This window comes from Bombina bombina, chromosome 10 (genome assembly GCF_027579735.1).
Source record: "Bombina bombina isolate aBomBom1 chromosome 10, aBomBom1.pri, whole genome shotgun sequence".
NCBI classification, from domain to species: domain Eukaryota; kingdom Metazoa; phylum Chordata; class Amphibia; order Anura; family Bombinatoridae; genus Bombina; species Bombina bombina.
This window is the reverse complement of record NC_069508.1, coordinates 190539626-190565002: the sequence shown is the minus strand read 5'-3', so window position 1 is coordinate 190565002 and position 25377 is coordinate 190539626. Positions and strand designations below refer to the sequence as shown.

Here is a 25377-nt window from a genome sequence, read left to right as displayed (position 1 = left end):
AATATGTGACGTTAAAGGCACACTACTAACTTAACTATGTGACGTTAAAGGCACACTACTAACTTAAATATGTGACGTTAAAGACACACTACCAACTTAACTATGTGATGTTAAAGGCACACTACCAACTTAACTATGTGATGTTAAAGGCACACTACCAACTTAAATATGTGATGTTAAAAGCACACTACCAACTTAAATATGTGATGTTAAAAGCACACTACCAACTTAAATATGTGATGTTAAAGACACACTACCAACTTAACTATGTGATGTTAAAGGTACACTACCAACTTAACTATGTGACGTTAAAGGCACACTACCAACTTAAATATGTGACGTTAAAGGCACACTACCAACTTAACTATGTGATGTTAAAGGTACACTACCAACTTACTTAAATATGTGATGTTAAAGGTACACTACCAACTTAACTATGTGACGTTAAAGGCACACTACCAACTTAAATATGTGACGTTAAAGACACACTACCAACTTAAATATGTGATGTTAAAGGCACACTACCAACTTAAATATGTGATGTTAAAGGCACACTACTAACTTAAATATGTGATGTTAAAGGCACACTACCAACTTAAATATGTGATGTTAAAGGCACACTACTAACTTAAATATGTGATGTTAAAGGCACACTACCAACTTAACTATGTGATGTTAAAGGCACACTACTAACTTAAATATATGACGTTAAAGGCACACTACCAACTTAAATATGTGATGTTAAAGGCACACTACCAACTTAACTATGTGATGTTAAAGGCACACTACCAACTTAAATATGTGATGTTAAAGGCACACTACCAACTTAACTATGTGACGTTAAAGGCACACTACCAACTTAAATATGTGACGTTAAAGGTACACTACCAACTTAACTATGTGACGTTAAAGACACACTACCAACTTAACTATGTGATGTTAAAGGCACACTACCAACTTAAATATGTGACGTTAAAGGTACACTACCAACTTAAATATGTGACGTTAAAGACACACTACCAACTTAACTATGTGATGTTAAAGGCACACTACCAACTTAAATATGTGACGTTAAAGGTACACTACCAACTTAAATATGTGATGTTAAAGGCACACTACCAACTTAACTATGTGATGTTAAAGGCACACTACCAACTTAAATATGTGACGTTAAAGGTACACTACCAACTTAAATATGTGACGTTAAAGGCACACTACCAACTTAACTATGTGATGTTAAAGGCACACTACCAACTTAACTATGTGATGTTAAAGGCACACTACCAACTTAAATATATGACGTTAAAGGCACACTACCAACTTAAATATGTGATGTTAAAGGCACACTACCAACTTAAATATGTGACGTTAAAGGCACACTACCAACTTAAATATGTGATTTTAAAGGCACACTACCAACTTAAATGTGTGATGTTAAAGGCACACTACTAAATATGTGATGTTAAAGGCACACTACTAACTTAAATATGCATTTATATACATGATGGAAGATAAGGTTAAATAAGCTATAAGATTATATGACCATTATGTACAAACTAACGGCTAGATTACGAGTCTTGCGTTAGCCTTAAAAAGCAGCGTTGAGAGGTCCCAACGCTGCTTTTTAACGCCCGCTGGTATTACGAGTCTGGTAGGTACAGGTGTACCGCTCACTTTTTACCGCGACTCGAGCATAACGCAAATCCCCTTACGTCAATTGCGTATCCTATCTTTTCAATGGGATTTTCCTAACGGCGGTATTACGAGTCTTGGAAGAAGTGAGTTGTACAGCCTCTCCTATCGACTCCTACTGCATTTAAAAGTCAGTAGTTAAGAGTTTTATGGGCTAACGCCATAACATAAAACTCTTAACTAAAGTGCTATAAAGTACAATAACACCCATAAACTACCTATTAACCCCTAAACCGAGGCCCCCCCCCCCCCACATCGCAAACACTATAATAACATTTTTAACACCTAATCTGCCGAACCGGAGATCGCCGCCACTATAATAAATGTATTAACCCCTAAACCGCCGTACTCCCGCCTCACAAACACTAGTTAAATTTTAATTAACCCCTAATCTGCCGTCCCTAACATCGCCAACACCTACCTACATTTATTAACCCCTAATCTGCCGCCCACAACGTCGCCGCCACTATATTAAAGTTATTAACCCTTAAACCTAAGTCTAACCCTAAGTCTAACCCCCCAACTTAAATATAATTTAAAATAAATCTAAATAAAATTACTATTATTAAATAAATTATTCCTATTTAAAACTAAATACCTATAAAATAAACCCTAAGCTAGCTACAATATAACCAATAGTTACATTGTAGCTATCTCAGGGTTTATTTTAATTTTACAGGCAAGTTTGTATTTATTTTAACTAGGTACAATAGTTATTAAATAGTTATTAACTATTTAATAACTACCTAGTTAAAATAAAGACAAATTTACCTGTAAAATAAATCCTAACCTAAGTTACAATTACACCTAACACTACACTACAAATAAATTAATTACCTAAACTAACTACAATTAAATACAATTAAATAAACTAAAGTATGAAAAAAAACACTAAATTACAAAAAATAATAAAATAATTAAAAAATTTTAAAACTAATTACACCTAATCTAATCCCCATAATAAAATAAAAAAGCCCCCCAAAAAACTTCCAACAACATCCAAATGAAGAATGAAGATTCCTTTACATGACGTCATCCAAGATGGCGTCCCTTGAATTCCGATTGGCTGATAGCATTCTATCAGCCAATCGGAATTAAGGTAGGAAAAATCCTATTGGCTGATGCAATCAGCCCATAGGATTGAGCTTGCATTCTATTGGCTGAATAGGGGTTAATAACTTTTATTTCCCCATAGGAATCAATGGGGCTGCGTTAGGAGCCGAACGCTGCTTTTTTGCAGGTGTTAGGTTTTTTTTTTTTAGCCGAATCTGCCCCATTGATTCCTATGGGGAAATCGTGCACAAGCACGTTTAGCCAGCTCACCGCTACCGTAAGCAGCGCTGGTATTGAGGTGAGATGTAGAGCTAAATTTTGCACTTCGCTCACTTTTTAGAGGCTAACGCCGGGTTGAAAAAAACCTGTAATACCAGCGTTGTTTGTAGGTGAGAGGTGAGCTGAAACTGAGCGTTAGCCTCGCACGACTTTACCGACAAAACTCGTAATTTAGGTGTAAGTAACTAAGGGGTAAAAAGAGACACATTGCTTTATTTCATTCAAATATGTGTCCGTTCTTTAATCCCTCAATGACTAAGGTTTTTTTTTCAGTTTCCGTGTTTAAAGGATATAAACAGTATTGTCATTATTGTATTCACTGTTGGTTTCACCTTAATTGCCCAATCTCTAGTTAACTGCACCCATAAATACAAGTTTTGTTTGTTTTTATATAAAAAACTAAATTTATGCTTACCTGATAAATTTATTTCTTGACACGATGAGTCCACGGATCAACTAATTATTATTGGGAATATCACTTCTGCCCAGCAGGAGGCGGCAAAGAGCACCACAGCAAAGCTGTTAAATATCACCTCCCTTCCCTCGAACCCCAGTCATTTGACTGAAGCAAAGGAGAGAAAGGAAGCAACAAGGTGCAGAGGTGTCTGAAGTTTATAAAATACCAATAACCTGTCCAAAAAGAACAGGGCGGACCGTGGACTCATTGTGTCAAGATAGAAAGAAATTTATCAGGTAAGCATAAATTTTGTTTTCTTTCTAATGACACGATGAGTCCACGGAACATCTAATTACTATTGGGAATCAATACCCAAGCTAGAGTACACAGATGATAAGGGAGGATCAAGACAGGGAACCTAAACGGAAGGCACCACTGCTTGAAGAACTTTTCTCCCAAAAGAGGCCTCAGCCGAGGCAAAAGTGTCAAATTTATAGAATTTTGAAAAAGTGTGAAGAGAGGACCAAGTTGCAACCTTGCAAATCTGTTCCACAGAATGCCCAGAAAGAGGAAACAGCCCTCGTAGAATGAGCCGTAACTCTCTCAGGAGGCTGTTGTCCAGCAGTTTCATAGGCAAAGTGAATGATACTCTTCAGCCACAAAGAAAGAGAAGTAGTCGTAGCTTTCTGTCCCTTACATTTTCCAGAGAAAACCAGATACAGAGCAGAAGACTGATGAAAATCCTTAGTCGCCTGCAAATAGAAGTTTAACGCACGCACCATGTCCAGATTGTGCAGAAGCCTTTCTTTTTGAGAAGGATTAGGACACAAGGAAGGAACAATAATCTCCTGATTAATATTCCGATCCGAAACTACTTTAGGGAGAAACCCTAACTTAGTACGCAAAATTACCTTATCCGAATGAAAAATAAGGTAAGGAGAGCTCTGACACTCTATGAGCAGACGAAATAGCAACAAGAAACAAAACTTTCCAAGATAACAACTTAATATCTAAGGAATGCATAGGCTCAAACGGAGCCCCTTGAAGAACCTTAAAACCCTAAATTAAGACTCCAAGGAGGAGTAACTGGCTTGAACACAGGCCTGATCCTGACAAAACGATTGCACGTCTGGGATGTCCGCCAGATGTTTATGTAACAAAATAGACAAGGCAGCTATTTGACCCTTTAGGGAACTTGCCGATAAGCCCTTCTCCAAACCTTCTTGGAGAAAATACAGAATTCTAGGAATCCTAACTCTACTCCAAGAGTAGCCCTTGGATTCACACCAATACAGATATTTACGCCATATCTTATGGTAAATCTTTCTAGTCACATGTTTCCGAGCCTGAATCATGGTCTCAATGATCCATTCCGAAAAGCCATGCTTGGATAAAATTAAGCGTTCAAGCAGTCAGCTTCAGAGAAACTAGATTTGGATGAAGGAAGGGCCCTTGAAGAAGAAGGTCCTTTCTCAACGGAAGTCTCCAAGGTGGAAGAGATGACATATCCACCAGGTCTGCATACCAAATCCTGCGAGGCCACGCCGGTGCAATGAGAATCACTGATGCCCTCTCCTGCTTGATTCAAGCAATGACCTGAGGTAGAAGAGCGAACAGAGGAAATAGGTATGCGAGACTGAAATTCCAAGGTACCGCCAGGGTGTCTATCAGTACAGCCTGGGGGTCCCTTGACCTCGACCCGTACAACGGAAGCTTGGCATTCTGCCGAGATGCCATGAGATCCAATTCAGGCTGACCCCATTTGAGAATCCGGCTGGAAAACACTTCCGCATGCAGTTCCCACTCCCCCGGGTGAAAGGTCTGCCTGCTCAGGAAGTCTGCTTCCCAGTTGTCCACTCCTGGGATGTGTATCGCCGACAGACAGCAACTGTGGGTCTCCGTCCACTGAATTATCTTGGCTACCTCTGTCATGGCCAAGGAACTCTGAGTTCCTCCCTGATGGTTGATGTAAGCCACTGAAGTTATGTTGTCCGACTGGAACCTGATGAACCAGGCCGAGGCTAACTGAGGCCAGGCCAGAAGAGCATTGAAGATTGCTCTTAGCTCCAGAATATTTATGGGTAGAACAGACTCCGACCGAGTCCATGTTCCCTGAGCCTTTAGAAAGCCCCAGACTGCTCCCCATCCCAGAAGGCTGGCGTCTGTTGTCATAATTACCCAAGAGGGTCTGCAAAAGCAGGTTCCCTGGGAGAGATGATCCTGAGACAACCACCAAAGAAGAGAATCCCTTGTCTCCTGCTCCAGCTGTAATTGCGGAGACAGATTCACATGATCTCCGTTCCACTGTCTGGGCATGCTTAACTGTAGAGGTCCGAGGTGAAAACGGGCAAATGGGATGATGTCCATTGCCGCTACCATCAGACCGATTACCTCCATGCACTGAGCCACTGATGGCAGAGGAGAGGACTGAAGCGCTAGGCAAGAATCTAAAATCTTTGATTTCCTGACTTCTGTCAGAAAAATGTTCATTGATAAGGAATCTATTATGGTTCCAAAGAAATTTACCCTTGTAGATGGGACTAAGGAACTCTTTTCCAAATTTACCTTCCATCTGTGAGATCGCAGGAAAGATAACAACATTTCTGTGTGGGATCTTGCTTGTTGAAAGGATGGCGCCTGAACCAGAATGTCGTCCAGATAAGGCGCCACTTCAATGCCCCGCAATCGGAGCACCGCCAACAGGTATCTCAGAACCTTTGAGAAAATTCTAGGAGCTGTGGCAAGGCAGAATGGAAGAGCAACAAACTGGAACTGGTTGTCTAGAAATGCAAACCTCATAAACTTGTGATGGTCCCTGTGGATGGGAAGCATTGGAATATTATTAAAAATTGTAATAGAGATATGGAGATATTCCAAAATAATCCCATTATGGCCTTTAAGAGGGTTAGAAATTTGAGAGACACACTGATTAAAAATGATTTGGGACCCTCCAAAAGTCTTAAACAAAGCCATATGGGTCAGAAATCTTATGGTTCTTATCCCTGTCTAGGGTGCTCTAATTGCCATGCAATGATAAAAGGGAAAGAATTTTCCCATCCAAGAACAGGGCATAAATATAAAATTAATGGTTATTATACATGTGAGACATCCTACGTAATCTATCTTATTAAATGCCCGTGTTCTCTTATTTACATTGGAGAATCGACTAGAAAAGGCAGGGAAAGAATTAATCAGCATAAGTCCAACTTGAGATGTGGTAATAAAGAAGCTCCTGTTTCTAATCATTTTATCCAGGCAGGCCACAACATAAGTCAAATTAGGTGGCAGATTATTGACCATGTAGGTACATTAAGAGGAGGGGGTGACAGGGAGAGGATCCTTAAACAAAAAGAAACTTACTGGATCCATAAATTAGATTGTATGTACCCTAAAGGGTTAAATAGAGAAATAGATTTCTCTGTCTTTCTCTAAATGTAACAGTAAAAATTCAAAACAAAAAAATATTTTCTTCAAAAAAAATTTTTTTTTTTTTTTAGTTAGTTTTGGTTTAGTTAAACACATAGGTAAAGTCACTTGTTCACTTAAACACATAGGTAAAGTTTATCAGTAAGATTGGTAAAAGGTGTCAGTAATATACTTTAGAAATATTACTATAGAAATATAAGATTGCAGTAAGACTTGTTCCTATATATTTTCTTGTTTTTAATGACACTTGTACATTCAGTGGAAACTCCTCTAGTAATTGTATTTTTGGTAACTTGAGAGTTAAATTTTATAGGATGTAGTAAAATATGACTAACACTAGAGGGAGTAATTGCTCTGTGTGAAACATTTTGTCAAATCTGTTTGTAATTAATGTTTTAATTGATCAGCCTATATACTGTGGACAGAGGCTGAAGTGTTTTGTATGCATGATTAAGGCTGTGAAGGCCGAAACGTCGCATGTAATGTGAAAATAAAGGTATTTTCTTTTACCTAATTGGTGCTGTGGATTCCATTTGTCGATGGGAAGATACAGGTACACGTCCTTCAAGTCTACCGTTATCATAAACTGACCCTCTTGAACCAAAGGAAGAATAGAATGAATAGTTTCCATCTTGAAGGACGGTACTCTGAGGAACTTGTTTAGACTCTTGAGATCTAAAATTGGTCTGAAGGTTCCTTTTTTTTTGGGAACCACATACAGATTGGAGTAGAACTCCAGACCCTGTTCCTGCATTGGGACAGGAACAATCACTCCCAGGTCGGAGAGGTCCCGAAAACAGTGTAAGAACGCCTCTCTTTTTATCTAGTCTACAGATAATCTTGAAAGCAGAAACCTGCCCCTGGGAGGAAAGATCTTGAACTCTAGCTTGTATCCCTGGGACACGATGTCCACCACCCAGGGATCCTGAACATCTCAAACCCAAGCCTGAGCGAAGAAGGAAAGTCTGCTCCCCACAAGATCCTTTCCCTGATCAGGGGCAGGCCCTACTTGCTGTCTTTGATTCAATAGCAGGTTTTTGGATTGTTTACCCTTGTTCCAAAACTGATTGGGCCTCCAGGAAGGCTTGGACTGCTCCTGCTTAGAAGAGGGAGAGGAAGGCTTTCCCTTGAAATTTCGAAAGGAATGAAAATTACTCTGACGTCCCTTTTGTTTATTTCTCTTATCCTGAGGGAGGAAATGGCCCTTTCCTCCCGTAATGTCAGAAATTATTTCCGTCAAACCCGGCCCAAACAAGGTCTTTCCCTTGTAAGGAATCGCCAAAAGTTTAGACTTAGATGACACATCTGCAGACCAAGATTTTAACCATAAAGCTCTGCGGGCCAGTACGGCAAAACCAGAAATCTTAGCTCCTAGTTTAATAACCTGAAGGGAAGCATCCGTGATAAAGGAGTTAGCCAACTTAAGGGCCTTTATCCTATCCTGGATTTCTTTGAGGGGAGTGTCTGTCCGAATAGAATCAGACAACGCATCAAACCAGTATGCTGCCGCACTAGTGACAGTAGCAATACAGACCGCATGTTGCCATTGTAAACCTTGGTGTACATACATTTTCTTGAGCAAACCCTCTAACTTTTTGTCTATAGGGTCCTTAAAGGAACAACTATCCTCTATGGGAATAGTTGTTCTCTTGGCTAGAGTGGAAATTGCCCCTTCCACCTTGGGTACCGCCTGCCAAGACTCCTTGATAGAGTCTGCTATAGGGAACATCTTTTTAAATATAGGGGATGGAGAGAAAGGGATACCCGGTCTCTCCCATTCCTTAGCAATAATCTCTGTAGCCCTATCTGGTACAGGAAATACCTCCACCATGGAAGGCACGTCAAAGTACTAGTTTAGTTTACTGGACTTCTTAGGATTGACTACGACGGTAGTATCAGAGTCGTCCAGGGTAGCTAAAACCTCCTTAAGTAACAAACAGAGGTGTTCGAGCTTAAACCTGAAAGAAACAACTTCAGTATCAGCTAAAGGAATTACACTGTCTGAGTCTGAGATTTCACCCTCAGATGCTACCGAAGTATCTTCCTCTTCAGGCTTCTGAGGAGGAACATTCAGAATAGCCACTACTGTGTCAGCAACCTTATTCACTGATTGATTACATTTCCTCTTGCGTTTTCCCTCTAGCATGGGAAAAGCAGACAATGCATCAGATACCGCTGATGACATTAGGGAAGCGATGTCTTGCAAGGTAACTCTAGGTGGAGTAATCGAGGAAGCGCAGGGCACTGGTTGTATGGACGCTAAATTTTGGGACGCTTGAGGAGAAAGCTGCAGCATATCTTGAACATTGTCAGAAGACTCCTGAACAGTATCCGCCTTAGACAATGTTGACTCAGGAAAAAGACTATCCCTGTAATGTAAAGTTCTCCCAATACATGAGGAACAGAAAGGGAATGGTGGTTCTACATTAGCATCAAAACATAAAGAACATGTAACATCTTGCAGGGTTTCTTGGTCTATCTTTATTCACCAATAAACAGACAAAATTGATCTTTTTATTTAGAAATCTGTGACGCAGCTGATTTTCAATGCAGCACACAGTAAGCGAGTCAGGGCCAGAAAAAAGGCGCGCAACAGGAACTGCCGCCGTATCTAACTCCGCCTTTGTGAGCGTAACCACATGAAACTCCCGATCGGCTAAAAGTATCATCACAGCCGTCGGGAGTAAAGTAAAAAATATACCACCATCACTGAGCCAGATTTTCCTTGTCCCCAGTGCCTGCTCTGTTGCCCTTAATAAATAATCCCCTATCATAGGTGAATGTGACTTGTCCCCCATTATTTTGAATGTGAAAGTGCTATCTTTTTCTCTGTATGTGTTGTCCCAAAAAAATGAAAGTTAGCACTTACCTTAAGACTTCTGTCAGGCAGCACGGCAACTCACAAGGTTTGAGAGGCCAGTTTCCTCACATGGACCTGTGGATAGAAACAAAGACTGAGTAATTTTACTCAGGCTTGTATGGTTAGGGCAGCATAAATATATGGGAGGTGCAGTGAGGATTGTACCCCACAAGTTCCCATTGCTTGAAAGCCACCACTGCTCTACTGAAGAAACTGATATGGACTACGGCTACACATTAGAACAAAACAGTACAATCTTGCACTGCTGAAAAAATAATAAAATCTTGCTTGAAGAATCTTTTCCTAACACCTAACATTACCACTTCCTTGCTCTAACAAAGAGAATGACTGGGGTTGGAGGAAAGGGAGGTCAAATTTATCAGCTTTGCTGTGGTGCTCTTTGCCGCCTCCTGCTGGGCAGGAGTGATATTCCCAATAGTAATTAGATGATCCATGGACTCATTGTGTCATTAGAAAGAAACAGACCTTTCTAGTGATACCCTATATAGGTATATAAAATAGCAAATAGGATTTTATTTTTACAGTTTTCTTTATAACTATTTTTACACAACTAGTGTAGCTAAAGAAAAATACTACCAAATAGATTCATTATGTGGGCTGATTTTAGGAATACCCATATATCTGTTTCCAAGTAACTGATACAATATAAGCAAATATAGGCCAAATAAAATTTGCTATGTTTGGACTGTAAGCTAAATCGCCTCACCCAAGGGCAGAAAATAAAATTAAGGGGTAAAAAACACTTTATTATGATAAAATTTATAAATAAATGTATTATAATTTCATATACACACACAATATATATATATATATATATATATATAAATATATATATATATATATATATATATATATATATATACATTCATATGCATTCATATGCAAAAGTTTAGGCACCCCTGACAATTTCCATGATTTTCATTTATAAATAATTGGGTGTTTGAATCAGCAATTTCATTTTGATCTATCAAATAACTGAAGGACACAGTAATATTTCAGTAGTGAAATGAGGTTTATCGGATTAACAGAAAATGTGCAATATGCATCAAAACGAGCCCATTAAGCCTTGAACTTCATAGACAGGTGCATCCGATCATGAGAAAAGGTATTTAAGGTGTCCAATTGCAAGTTGTTGTTCTCTTTGACTCTCCTCTGAAGAATGGCAACATGGGGGCCTCAAAACAACTCTCAAATGACCTGAAAACAAAGATTGTTCAACAATATGTTTTAGGGGAAGGCTACAAAAAGCTATTGCAGAGATTTAAGCTGTTAGTGTCAACTGTGAGGAACATAGTGAGGAAATGGAAGACCACAGGCACAGTTCTTGTTAAGGCCAGAAGTAAAATATCGGAGAGGCAAAGGCAAAGGATGGTGAGAACAGTCAAAAACAGCCCACAGACCACCTCCAAAGACCGACAACATCATCTTGCTGCAGATGGTGTCACTGTGCATCGTTCAACAATTCAGCGTATGGGAGAGTGATGCGTAAGAAGCTTTTTCTGCACACACGCCACAAACAGAGTCGCTTGAGGTATGCAAACGCACATTTGGACAAGCCTGCTTCATTTTGGAAGAAGGTGCTGTAGACTGATGAAACAAAGATTGAGTTATTTGGTCATAACAAGGGGCGTTATGCATGGCGGCAAAAGAACACAGCATTCCAAGACAAACACTTGCTAGCCACAGTAAAATTTGGTGGATGTTCCATCATGCTGTGGGGCTGTGGGGCCAGTGCCGGTACTGGGAATCTTGTTAAAGTTGAGGGTCGCATGGATTCCACTCAATATCAGCAGATACTTGAGAATAATGTTGAGGAATCAGTCACAAAGTTGAAGTTACGCCGGAGCTGGATATTTCAACAAGACAACGACCCAAAGCACTGCTCAAAATCTAATCTGGCATTTATGCAGAGGAACAAGTACAATGTTCTGGAATGGGCATCCCAGTCCCCAGACCTAAATATCATTGAAAATCTGTGGGGTGATTTGAAGAGGGCTGTCCATGCTCGACAACCATCAAACATAACTGCTGAACTGGAGAGGTTTTGCAAGGAGGAATGGTCCAATATACCTTCATCCAGAATCCAGACACTCATTACAGGCTATAGGAAGCGTCTAGATGCTGTTATTTCTGCTAAAGGAGGCTCTACTAAATATTGATGCAATATTTCAGTTGGGGTGCCCAAATTTATGCACTTGTCTAATTTTGTTTTGATGCATATTACACATTTTCTGTTAATCCAATAAAACCCATTTCACTACTGAAATATTACTGTGTCCTTCAGTTATTTGATAGATCAAAATGAAATTGCTGATCCAAACACCCAATTATTTATAAATTAAAATCATGGAAATTGTCTGGGGTGCCTAAACTTTTGCATATGACTGTATATATAGAGCACCTTTTTCACTGTGCTTGTTCACTGAGACAGAAGGGGGGGGGGCAAGACAAGCAATTGTGAGCAGTGTTTTGCAAAGTTGTATAACAAAGCTACAAAAAATGTTGCAAAACACTGCTGCCATAGCGTACTAAAGACACGTGCACACTCCTGAGCACTTATGAGCTGGACTAGTTTTACTCTTCAATAAAAGATACCAAGAGAACGAAGCAAATTTGATAACAGACGTAAATTGGAAAGTTGTTTAAAATTTCATGCTCTATCCGAATCATGAAAGTTTAATTTTGACTTATTGTCCCTTTATACATTGTTTTTATTAGGGTAATCAATATTTGTATCCCAATAAAGTACAGCTGAAAAATGTATAAATATGAATATTTAACCTATTATTAAACTGGAGATCGTTCACTTACCAATAATTTAATTTATTTCACTGATCTAGCTATGCATATCTAATTATATATATAAACAAATCGGTAATGGGCTGATATAACTGAAAAATATACTGAAAAGTTATTATTCTAAAAATGAAAACCATGATTTAAATTGGTCTTACTGACTAGTGATTTACATTGTGATTTAAATCATGTTTTAAGTCAATTTGATTCCAATCAAATCCACCGTGATAAATAATTAAATGATATTGTAAAGTTGATTTGCTACCCCTAATGAAACCTTTTATATTACAGTCTCAAAGTGTTTTATGTTCCTGTTCTGTGCTACTCAAAGCATTTTTCTTAGCTGTTCGGATTCAGCAGTGTTCAGTGGTGCATCCCAAATTCTGTTCTTTCTTATAGAGTCCCAAAGGCTTAGGAAATAGTTCTGCCCCGCTTTAACTGGTTAAGGACCATTTCAGCAGGTATATACGTAAAACATGTTCTATTTCTTTATCGCATTGTGTTTCTAATCAAGTTTCTTTGGTTATACTGTTTTTTTCACCCTTGCGTTGGGGTCAAATATTATACTAAATCCTGAAACACTCATGATGAGGATACGGCTGGTGAGCAAATGAAAGTCAGGCATACGTGCGTATACCCCAATTACTGGTGGCATCCTCATTTGCTGTAGTTTTGGCTGCTCCAGGAGTGTCTCTGACTATATTTAACGCTTCATAAAGGGACAGTCTAGGCCAAAATAAACTTTCATGATTCAGATAGAGCATGTAATTTTAAACAATTTTCCAATTTACTTTTATCACCAATTTTGCTTTGTTCTCTTGGTATTCTTAGTTGAAAGCTTAACCTAGGAGGTTCATATGCTAATTTCTTAGACCTTGAAGGCCACCTCTTTTCAGAATGCATTTTAACAGTTTTTCACCACTAGAGGGTGTTAGTTCACATATTTCATATAGATAACACTGTGCTTGTGCACGTGAAGTTATCTGGGAGCAGGCACTGATTGGCTAGACTGCAAGTCTGTCAAAAGAACTGAAAAAAAGGGCAGTTTGAAGAGGCTTAGATACAAGATAATCACAGAGGTTAAAAGTATATTAATAAAACTGTGTTGGTTATGCAAAACTGGGGAATGGGTAATAAAGGGATTATCTATCTTTTAAAACAATAAAAATTCTGGTGTAGACTGTCCCTTTAAGGAACTGAACACCCAGTAAAACAAGGGAATTTCTTCACAAATGAAGTGTTCTATCAAAGTAGTGCATTTTGTTTTATACTACAGAATGTCACTTTAAGTACCCTGTTCATACATATATATATATATATATATATATATATATATATATATATATATATATATACTGAGTGTGTGTGTATGTATGTGTATATATATATATATATATATATATACTGCGTGTATGTATATATATATATATATATATATATATATATATATATATATATACTGTGAGTGTGTGTATATATATATATACTGTGTGTGTGTATATACATATATATATATATATATATACTGTGTGTTTATATATATATATATATATATATATATATATATATATATATATATATATACATACATACACATATATACACACACAAATACATTCAGGTGGTTTCAAGACCTGTGTGGTTCTTAGGGTGTTTTTCATTCCTGCCTCTTTTTATGACATTCTCACAGCATCTGAACCAATCAGGTAAGCTAATAATATGCACAGGAAGTCAACGCTGAAAATATTTTTTTATTCTTTTATGTGTAAACGACACTAGTTCTTAAAGTGTTGAAAAGTACAAAGTGGTATTGTGAATAGTGTTAAAGATTTATGCTCACTTGGTGCCTGCATTAGTTCACCCATGAACAAAGAATATCAAGTGATCAAAGCAAATTTGATAATCTAGGTAACCTGGAAAATGTTTCTAAATTGCATGGTCAGTTTTTTACTTTACTGTCTCTTTAAACATAATAATATTATTCTCCTCAGGACCTATTAAATGGGCGCACCACCTGGCTACAATTTAAGCCAATATCAAAGGGATATGAAACTCAAAAAATGTCTTGTGATTTAGAGAGCATACAATTTTTTTAAAAAGTTTGCAATTTACTTATATTAACAAATTTGCTTTGTTCCTATGGTATTCTTTTTCCTTCATAAATGGAAAGAGTCCACAGCTGCATTCATTACTTTTGGGAATTCAGAACCTAGCCATCAGGAAAAGGCAAAGACACCCCAGGCTTAAATACCCCTCCCACTCCCCTCATCCCCCAGTCATTCTTTGCCTTTCATCCCAGGTGGTTGGCCGAGAAGTGTCAGAAGTTTTCGATAGTCTCTTATGGAGGATAGTACTCTTCGGCATGGGACTGGAGTTTTAAGTAATCCTGTCCGTCTCTTAGTGAGCCCAGCTGTTAGTAGTTCACCTTTATAAGAGCCGACTACAACAGTGCAACTCTCGGCAGGACCTTTCACACATTTGATCCTTGTAATCGTTTTGTATATACCACCCATGTTCATAGCGCTGCGGAACCTGTTGGCGCTCTACAAATACCTGATAATAATAATAATAAAAGCATGGGTGAAAGTTAGAGTCCGGACATGCAGAGAGAGTCTTTCTGCGAAACCATTGCGACTCATATTAACAGCTCCACAAGCAATCAGCGTTGATGCGTTTTGCTGCCTGCTTTCTTCTCTCAAGTCCATGGCAGAAGCGATGCTACTATCTGTCACACTTGAAGGGCCGTGTTCCTGTTCCACGGCATAGATTCCGGTAAGATCGTTTAATTTTACTTTCGTCATGATTGTATTGTAATGCAAATGTTTTCCCGAGAGGCTACCACCCTTCGGGACTAACTATAACTCAAGGTCTCAGTGAGACTCCTTTTGTATCTTGGAATCAAGGGTTAATATCTCCTGAAGGGGGTTAATCATGTTTGTTATGTGATTCAATCTGCTTATGTGTAGTGTTACTTAGGCTCATGGCTTTGTGGAACATAACGGCCTTTGGAAATGGCGCAGCCTTTACGGTCTGGCGCACTTTTTCTGGACTGTATGGTCACCTGGTGACCAGGCGTGGTCACGTTTTGGCTCTCCATTTCCATATTCCTGACCGTGTGGTGACGGAAGATTTCTGGTCCGCTGGTGTCTGGTTCATCAATATCATGTGTGAATACAGCACCACTGAAATGTGCACGGTGTAGAGGAAAAACTGCAACTCCTCTCAGTCACTGGAAAAATCATGTATATCACCAGCACTTATGGGTATAAAAGGTGATATACATGATTTTTACGGTGTCTGGTTCATAGGAGGTGGTGAGTGCCCGAGCCATTGTGGGTGTCAGGTGCCGTTTAAATTTTCTTATTTGGTCCGTTTTTTTGTATTTAATATCCCAGTTATGGAGGATTCTGATATTGTGGAGACGGACGACTCTAGTTCAGATTCTGCTTCTTGTGAAGAATCTGAATTGGCCCGAATGATACATGCCTATCAGTTATGTTCCGAATGTCGTTTTAGAGTGCTCAATTCCTTGGTATCGGTGAATCGAGGGGCCACTGACCCGTCCCCCTCTGGGGATTCTGTTCCCCGATAGGCGAGTTCCCTACCACCATCTCTTACTACGCATGCAGGTAACCCAGATTTTGCTTATCCTTCTCTGGAAGGTGGTTTGTTCCCTCCGAAGGTTATGGCACGGTTCTGCATGTCCATAATTATGGCGCTAGCGCATCTGTAACTCATAGAAGTGTGCTTACAATATTGTACATGTTCCGTTAACTGGGGCTCCTCAGGCATGGGATGGCCTGGTCCTGTTCAGCTTTCCGAGAGAACAACTGTCCCTGAGGCTTCAGGGGGTCAACCTTCGGGCCGGGGTCGTCTTTTGCTCTGGCAAAGGTATGCTGTGCCTTTTGTTATAGACTGGTGCGCTTTCATGTCTTGGACACTAGGCTGTGTTGTCTCCTTCTCCGAGCTTTGCTTAGGGGTTTTTTTTCTACCTGGGGTTTGGGATGCTCTGCATTCTTTTTCCTTGGGTGTGGTCCTCTGGTTACGTACTCTGAGGAGATATGGAGACTGGCTTTTGTTCTACTTGCTCTTCGGGTGACTTTGTCCTCTGTGTTCTCCCTTAGTTCTAGAGTCTGTCGTGCCTTGGCTCCTTTTTGGAGTGTTGGACTCCTGCAAGGTTCTCTTCCTTTTGGGTTGGGATTTATGAGTGAGTCTTGTCCCGTTCTCTAGGTTATTATATTATATTATTCCCCTGTGAGGTCTGATTCTTTCAGATGGGGTATATTGTGTTCCCTGGGGTGTTATTTGTTTTAAACAATTCTGGGGCTTGGACCTATAGTTTTTGTTTGGGATCCTTCTGGATATCCGGAAGCTTATGATCTCATGGCTGTTTTTTTCCAGGGAATATAGGCTATGGCCTAAGGACTGGCTTGTTGAGCCTGCTTGCAGCTTGGCCAGGTTTTCTGTTTCTTAACGCTCTTATGGTTTGCCTTGTCCTTTGAACGATGTATGCTCCCATTCAGGGGGAGTTATTTTATGTTCATCAGGACGTCTGGATGATTTTCATTTGGCTTTTGTTTTTATCAGACTAGGGCTCATGTTTTGTGAGCATGTGCGCTATTCTTATATATGCTCTTCCCTTGGGGGGGGGGGGTAGTTTGGAGGGGGTTTTTTCCTCTCTCTGGAGGGTTGTTATCCTGTACTGTGTGCAGGAGGTTGGAACAGGTGTTTTATTCTCTAAAGGAGAGCAGTAAGCTCTTCTGGGGTTTTGTTCCATATGCAGAGATTGAAGTCTCCATGTTTAGACTGTCATAGAGGGTTGTGCTAGGTCTTCTTACGGATCTACTGCATTTTTCTATGTTCATCTCCTATGAGGTTATCCTTGGGAGTACCTATTGAAGGAGCTTTTGGGTTGGCACCGAGCTCTGCTGGGGTGGCTGAGTTCACCCCATTCCATCCTTCCCTGGGGGCTGGTGATTGGGGTCCTTTCTGTTCCCCTGTTTTTCAGACCTGCCTGTCGCTTGGGTTGGTCCGGAGTTGGAGCAGGATCTGAGATCCGTTGTTCGTCCTCGGGTCATTTGAAGATCGGTGAGCCTTCTTGAGGTTCTGTGCTTTCTCCGTGTTCAGGATATGTGAGAAGTACTGGCAGCCTTTGGATAGCCCGTGATGAGCCCACTGCTTAATGGATGTTTAGCAGTCTGACGGTTTCGTCTTTGATATCTATCTTCAGCTGTTCTTTACTTGCCTGCAAGTATGCTGTTTTCATCCTGGTATGACTGTGGCGTGTGGTTTTGTCTCAGGTGTTCGCTTATCTGGGTTTGCGGCACGTGTTCTGTTTTCTGAATATTTCAATATTCTGAGTTATCCTGCGACTTGAGAACCCTGTCTTCAGTTGTTTTTAGGGTGCGGTTGCACTGTATTTAGGAGAAGTTTTCTTCTCTGTTTTCAGATTCCCGGTCTTAACCTTGTGGTTTCTGTACTATCTGGGGTCTGGGCGTTGCCTACTTTGTTTCTTGAGAACGGTTATGGTCTCTGGGAGCTTGACTCGGTTCTCGGGGGTTCCATATTTTTACATTGGAACATGTTGCACCCTATTTAGGGTCTTTTCGGGAATCCTTGATTTTTTTCTTCCATGTCTTCTCCCTTTTGGGAGTTTTTGGTAGTTGATCCCTTTCTCTAGTAAGGGGTGTGTTGTTGGGGACCGACTGCTGGGCGACGGTGTTTCCTGAAGGTGTGTTGGCTCAGTTGAGTCTATTTCTGCGGTCTCTAGCAAGGCTTATGGACTGTCTGTGGGTCAGTGTCCTTAGGGCCTTTTCCTTTTTCAAAGTTTCCTCGGCTTCGGACGAAGCAGGTTTTTTGTGGGTAGGGATTGTAGGCCTGGTGTCCTCAGAATGGGCCGCCTTTTGAACCCTCCCATTTTAGCATTCAGTGTCCTCTATATCTTGGGTATTGATTTCCCAAAAGTAATGAATGCAGCTGTGGACTCTTTCCATTTATGAAGAAAAACTTAAATTATGCTAACCTGATAATTTTCTTTTCTTCAGATGGAAAGAGTCCACAGCTCCCCGTCCTTGTTTTTCTGTGGGGCATCTGTTTTTGTTTTGTTTTGTTTTTAATCTTCTGGCACCTTTTCTCAGATATTTCTTCTACTATTCCTTGTTCCTCGGCAGAATGACTGGGGGATGAGAGGGAGTGGGAGGGGTATTAAAGCCTTTGGCTGGGGTGTCTTTGCCTCCTCCTGGTGGCCAGGTTCGGAATTCCCAAAAGTAATGAATGCAGCTGTGGACTCTTTCCATCTGAAAAAAAAGAAAATTATCAGGTAAGCATAATTTAAGTTTTTGAAGAGATACCTAGGTAGGTAGCTGGAACACTACATGGCAGGAAATAGTGCTGCCCTCTAGTGCTCTTGTTAATGTATAACATTCTTGCAAAACTGCTGCCATATAGTGCAGCAGACACGTGCACATTCCTAAGCATACGCCTCTGCCTTTCAACAAAAGACACCAAGAGAACAAAGAAATGTGATAATAGAAGTAAATTAGAACACTGTTTACAGCTGAATGCTCTGTCTGAATCATGAAAGAAAAAAAATTGGGTTTCATGTGCCTTTAAGCTTAAAATTAGCCAATATTAAATAGTTTTTTTTTTATTAAACAACAAGAATGTTTATACATTATTACGGTATCAGAAGAGAAAAAAAAAAAAAGAAATAAAATACATTTCTTGAATAAACAAACATAAATCTCCATTACAAGATCCAATATTAAATTATTTTAATGTTTTTTTGCACAAATTATCACTGAATCAATTTATGTTAAATTATGCAATTACTTTGTGCTTTGGATAGCTTAAAGGGACAGTCTACTTCAAATGTTTTATTGTTTAAAAAGATAGATAATCCCTTTATTACCCATTCCCCAGTTTTGCATAACCAACACTGTTATAATAATATACTTTTTACCTCTGTGACTACCTTGTATCTAAGCCTCTTCTGACTGCCTCCTTATCTCAGTTCTTTTGACAGACTTGCATTTTAGCCAATCAGTGCTGACGGGAGTCTAACTGTAAATAACTTTTAAAATGCACTGAGATAATAGGCGGCCTTCAAAGGCTTAGAAATTACCATATGAGATAGGTTTAAATTTGAACAAAGAATACCAAGAAGACAAAGTTAATTTGATGATAAAAGGAAATTGGAAAGTAGTTTAAAATGACATGCCCTATCTGAATCATGGAAGTTCAATTTTGATTTGACGGTCCCTTTAAGTAGCACTTATAAATAATAGAAAGTGCTATAATATTGTAAAGTATTACAATGCTGCCACCTGACTACTTCATAACACCACCCAGCTGTAGAGATCACTGAATAATAATGAATGGCTTTTGCCAAGAAGATCAGCTGACAAGACAGGTTAACCATTCTCACCTTGAGGTTTGTATTCACAGCCTACATAACCTTGGTATCCAAGGCTCTGAAGTAGGTTAAGCAAATACTTGTAGTTCAGCTCCCCGTGACTGTCTGGCTCATTGCGATGAGGGACTTGTGCTATCTGAACATGACCTGCAAACAGAAAAGGGTAACCACTTGTTTTTCACTGGGCTCCAAGACAGTTCTACCATAATATTGCACCTCCTTCAGAGATTAAGTATGATGATATTATAGGAAGAATACTAATGTAATAACTAACATGAATAAATCAGTTTCCAATTAAGATATAACAAGGCGGTTTTACCTGACCTAAGCATTTTTAACAGATTTTGCTTAAGGAAAAGTATTCGTCATTTGTAAATTAGCACAGTTCCCTACATGGTGATATTCAGCACATTTTCACTTCCCGCACTTAAACTGGATTACTCATAAAGAAAATATTTAAAATCCCTGTAAAAGAACTGCCATGTAGTTTGTCCAAGCCAAGTCCCGCTGGCAATCAACAGGGCACATACTAAAAATATGGTTGTATTTATTTTTTTATTCTAGAACAAAACACAAGCTTTAATACTCTGGTAATTACCAGCAGCTATTTAATATCTGTTAATCATAAACAAAAAAATGAACATTTTATATTTTGCATGGAATTTATATCACATCTATTTTTAAATAAAAATAGATGCTGTAAAGTTAAAAATATATATATAATACAAATGAAAAATCCCAGGCTCTAAAAAGAGAATTACTGAGCGCACAAAGCATTGACCTCCTAAAGGAGGAAATTTGCTTCTGCAAAGCTTTTTATTATTATTATTATTTGTATTTATTATTTATAAAGCACAAACATTTAATGAAGTGGTACAATACACAGTGGCAGTACTTACATAAACATACAAAGGATAATCTTTATCTGGATCTCCCAGTACAAGTGCTGAGCAGTAGGTATTGTGTATTTTTTTGTATGTGGCATATGATGTGGATTTCACAGATATTTGTGTTTTGCACGTTGACACAAATAAATACAGCGCCAAAAAGAGCCAAATACTGGTTGCCTGCAACCATAATCTGAATTTTACCTTTATAGATTTGTATCTTGCTAAGGACATAACTTACATTTCTGTATTTCCATAGAAAAAGACAACATTACAGTCTATGGGGGCTATTTATGAAAGTGCGAGTGGACATGATATGATGTAGCGTATCATACCTGCCGCACAACGATAAATGCCGACAGCATACGCTGTCGGCATTTATCATTGCACAAGGAGTTCTTGTGAACTGCTTGTGCAATGCCGCCCCCTGCAGATTCGCAGCCAATCGGCCGCTAGCAGGGGGTGTAAATTAGCCCGATCGTAAAGGATCGTGCAGATTTCTGTCCGCAGCCTCAGAGCCGGCGGACAAGTTATGGAGTAGCGGCCTTTAGACCGCTGCTTCATAACTGCTGTTTCCAAAACAGGGGCATCAAGCTTCCTTCGGAGCTTGATAATTCGGCCCCTATGATTTTATTTAGAGTGGGGACGCCCAGTCTGTGTATTTTATGATTGATGCATCACTTTCTGTGTGTACTTTGGTTATATAAAATTGTTCACTTTTTCTTGCATTATATAACCTGCTTATATTTATTGCTTTGTGGTGCATATTTCTTTAGCAGTATCTGTTTCATATTTATTGTTTTGAAGTGCGGGGATATCCAATATTGATATATAATATTTTAGACTTCTATTTCTGGAGGGGAGTCCATTATCCCGAGCATTTAACGCATCAAATGTACTGTTTATATTTTAATAACATTGAGGTGCTATCCCAAATATAAATTTATATATAGATATATATTATATATAGAATACAGTGCTGGGATTTTTAACTATAATTAACACTGAGTAGATTGGTACTTTTTTTCCTGCCGCGCTATTTTAATACCAGTGTGTTTTATACAGATATTATATATAAATAACATTACAGTGCACAACCCGTTTCACAGGCTCACCAATTAAAGGAAGGTAGGTTTGAATATTCCTCGTAAGGTTTCCGTCCATGATCTGCCAGTGATAGAGGTCCTGAACGCATAAAAACATAATGTAAACTCAAAGACTGCAACAATGATGAAAAGTAACTGAAGCAGAAGAAAACTTTTCTACTGGAAAACAAATAAGATTTTATGCAAACTAATTAATTTTGTAGCACAAAAGACAAATATTTCTCATTTGTCAGTTTGATTTGCCGTAGCTGCGTTTGATGTTGTATATAAAGGGTAACAGGTATCAGACTTGTCACATATGATAACGTCTTCCTTGCTACTCACCATTTGCAGCTTCAGATTAGACATTCCCACTTTTTCAAGTATTGAAGCAGCTAAAAACAAAGAATATGCAGTTACAACTTTATGAGCTCTGAGAATTCCTCTGATCTCTGATACACAGTTCCTTCAATGATAAAATACACTTGTTTGCATGATTTCTAAATCTGTGTCCTAATAAAATAATCTCTTATAAAATCCATCACAACAAATCAAGATATGTTTCACAAACTATAAACAGGGATATGTTGATGGGTAGCTACAGTGCATTGCCAGTCCTATGCATGGCAAATAGTTTATTCATTTTATTACAAACCAATTATCTCTGGCTGCGTCGTACGAGTGCGTGACTCCAATACGTAGCACTGAGATACCTTATTGATTATCGTTTCTCTGTACTGGTGACGCAGTGTTTAGGCACTTTTGGAGTAAACCACTTCGAGCCTCTTTTGAGTAGGTAGAAATCTCCCAGAAAGTCTTCAGGGCACCTCTCCTTCCCAAATATACTCCAACATATTCCTTCTTGTGAAAGTGCAACACACTTGTGGAAATTCAGATCTTAGTGTGTTGCACTTTTACAATAAGAAATGTGTTAATCCCTTATTTCCTATGGGGAACGTCTTCAGGACAGCAGAAGAGCAGCTGAACAGCAGCTTAAACGTATTTTACAAAAAGTTAAAGTAGTAGCTTAGGCTACTGCTACATGCCAGAACTAGCAGAATTTTTTTAAATGTACGTTTTTATGTGGCCAGAATTGACCAAGAACAAAAGTAAATCTTACATACTTGTTGTCATAACATAGGCGTAGGAATCAATCAAATGACAATGCTGGATATAGTTACTGAATAGTGTAAATTTGAACTTCTGAAACCTTTCCAGCCTAAATAGTGTAACTTTGAAATGTTATCCCCCCCCCCCCGCATGAAAGCCTTTCCACTTTTAGAGTAACAGTTTTAACAACCTGAACAAATTAAATCATTGTTTCCTTCATGTATTTGTTAAATGGGTTACCTTTTTAAACAAATGCATAGAATACAGCAAATTGGTGATTTTTTATTTGAATGAATGTAAATGCACATCATTGCTGGGAACGTGTTGGAAGGCTGACTCTAAAAGGTTTATTCAGTTATTCCTGTACAATTCCATCCTTTAGGGAACCATTTAGAACCTTCTGATCCATGAGTGAACCTGGAAAACAACTTTATTGCATTGGTTTTCACTGGTTTCCTACTCAGAGTTTTTTTCTCCATTTCTCAGGTTCCAAAGCACCATGTGAAAGACGAAGTCTTCAAGATCTACTGGATCTAGGTTTGTTGTTCATCAGTAAAACAATTAGAGATTCTATTCCAAAGAGAATAGGTAAGAGATGTGGATTCAGATACCTTGTGAGGATTTGAATGTAGAAGTAGGCGGCCGTTCGGGCCATTCAGACCTTTTTGTAGCTGGATTGATCACCAGACTAATATCTTTCACTTGAATGAATCCGGCTATGAAAAAGATCCAAACGGCACAATCGGCTACCTACTTCCACATTCTGATCCTCACGAAGAATCTGAATGCAAATCTTATTATGCCAGAAATAGGGATACGCATTCTGTATAATGTACACTAAGAGCAAGCCCGGCACAGACATTGTTTCTTTGGCTATGTTGCCATCAGAATGTGGATATTAAAGGGACAGTCTACATCAAAATTGTTATGGTTTAAAAAGATAGATAATCCCTTTATTACCTATTCCCCAGTTTTGCATAACCAACACTGTTATATTAATACACTTTTTACCTCTGTAATTACCTTGTATCTAAGCCTCTGCAGACGGCCCCCTTATCTCAGTTCTTTTGACAGACTTGTATTTTAGCCAATCAGAGCTGTCTCTTAAATAACTCCATGGGAGTAAGCACAATGTTACCTATATTACACACATAAGCTAGTGGTGTCTTAAAGTTAAAACTTAACTTTCAGGATTCAGATAGGGCATGTCATTTTAAATAACTTTCCTATTTACTTTTATCATCAAATTTGCCTTGTTAAATTGGTATTCTTTGTTGAAAGATAATATGCTCATTTCTAAAGAGTTAAACTGCCTCTTATCTCAGTGCATTTTGACAGTTTTTCACAGTTATACACTGCTAGTTCAGGTGTGTCATATAGATAACATTGGGATCTGCACAACACAACACTAATTGGCTACATGTAAGTCAATAGATAATAAATAAAAAGTCATGTGATCAGGGGCTGTCAAAAAAGGCTTAGATACAAGGTTAAAAGTATATTAATATGGGGGGCGGAGCCAACTGTTGAGGAGACAGGACGTGTTTTGATGAAGCTCCTGGCTCTCTAATATATTTACATGGTTTAATGTATATATGAAAGATTTAAATTTGTATAGTGAACTAGCAGAAGACAACTTTTACCTATCCTTAACATATGGAAACTATCGATAGATTATCTTGAAAGTCTGGATCTGATTCCATATCCTAGACAGTGCCACGTGGAGAGGTTTCATAAAAGCCTACAGCCAATTTGATCTGCCGACATGGAAGCATTGAAAATTTGGGAACAGAAAGCACAACAAAGTCTGGAACGACATTACCGGAGTATGAAAGAAGACCTCATGGATTTCTTAGCTGCCCTCACGCTGCCGCAGAGACATGAAGCTATGAGACCTAACCTGGAACCGAGCGAGGAGTTATGGTCCTCATTTAGACCGCCGCTACAAGAAAACCCGGGGATTCCCGTTGTTGGTCTTATGGTGAGCCAAGACTATGGGGCATTAGAACAGACTCTAGAATCCGTTCGTCCACTGCCTTTGGATGCCGACCTAGAGCCTAAAGAGCCATTACATGCTGATATGGCGCGCGTACGTGCCGACATGTCCCCCACGGCTCTCTCTTCACATCTGGGTTTTACGATTCAGCCTCATGGGGACATGCCGACTGGTGTGAACTGCCGCATAGTGGAGTCTGTGCTTATGACCTCAATTAGACATGTTCCCTCTGCACGAAGTGGAGGCCTAGCCTTGAAGCGCACCTTCACTGAGAAGCCCCCACCTACCCAGGATCGATCCTTTACGCAACTCACCGGGAAGATGATTTCTACTAACGGACTGGAGGTCAGCTTGTGTCAGC

At 39.2% G+C, this 25377-nt stretch overlaps 1 protein-coding gene across 1 annotated transcript in view; it reads right to left on the bottom strand.

Annotated features, from left to right (window-relative positions):
* HYI (hydroxypyruvate isomerase (putative)) overlaps positions 1–25377 on the bottom strand; it is a 48961-nt gene that overhangs the window by 2761 nt on the left and 20823 nt on the right. Inside the window, exons 5-7 of the mRNA XM_053694070.1 lie at positions 22256–22305; positions 21941–22010; positions 19951–20085 (exon numbers count right to left, since the gene is read on the bottom strand). Of these exons, the coding sequence (XP_053550045.1) occupies positions 19951–20085; positions 21941–22010; positions 22256–22305 (255 nt within the window). The remainder of the gene's footprint in view (positions 1–19950; positions 20086–21940; positions 22011–22255; positions 22306–25377) is intronic.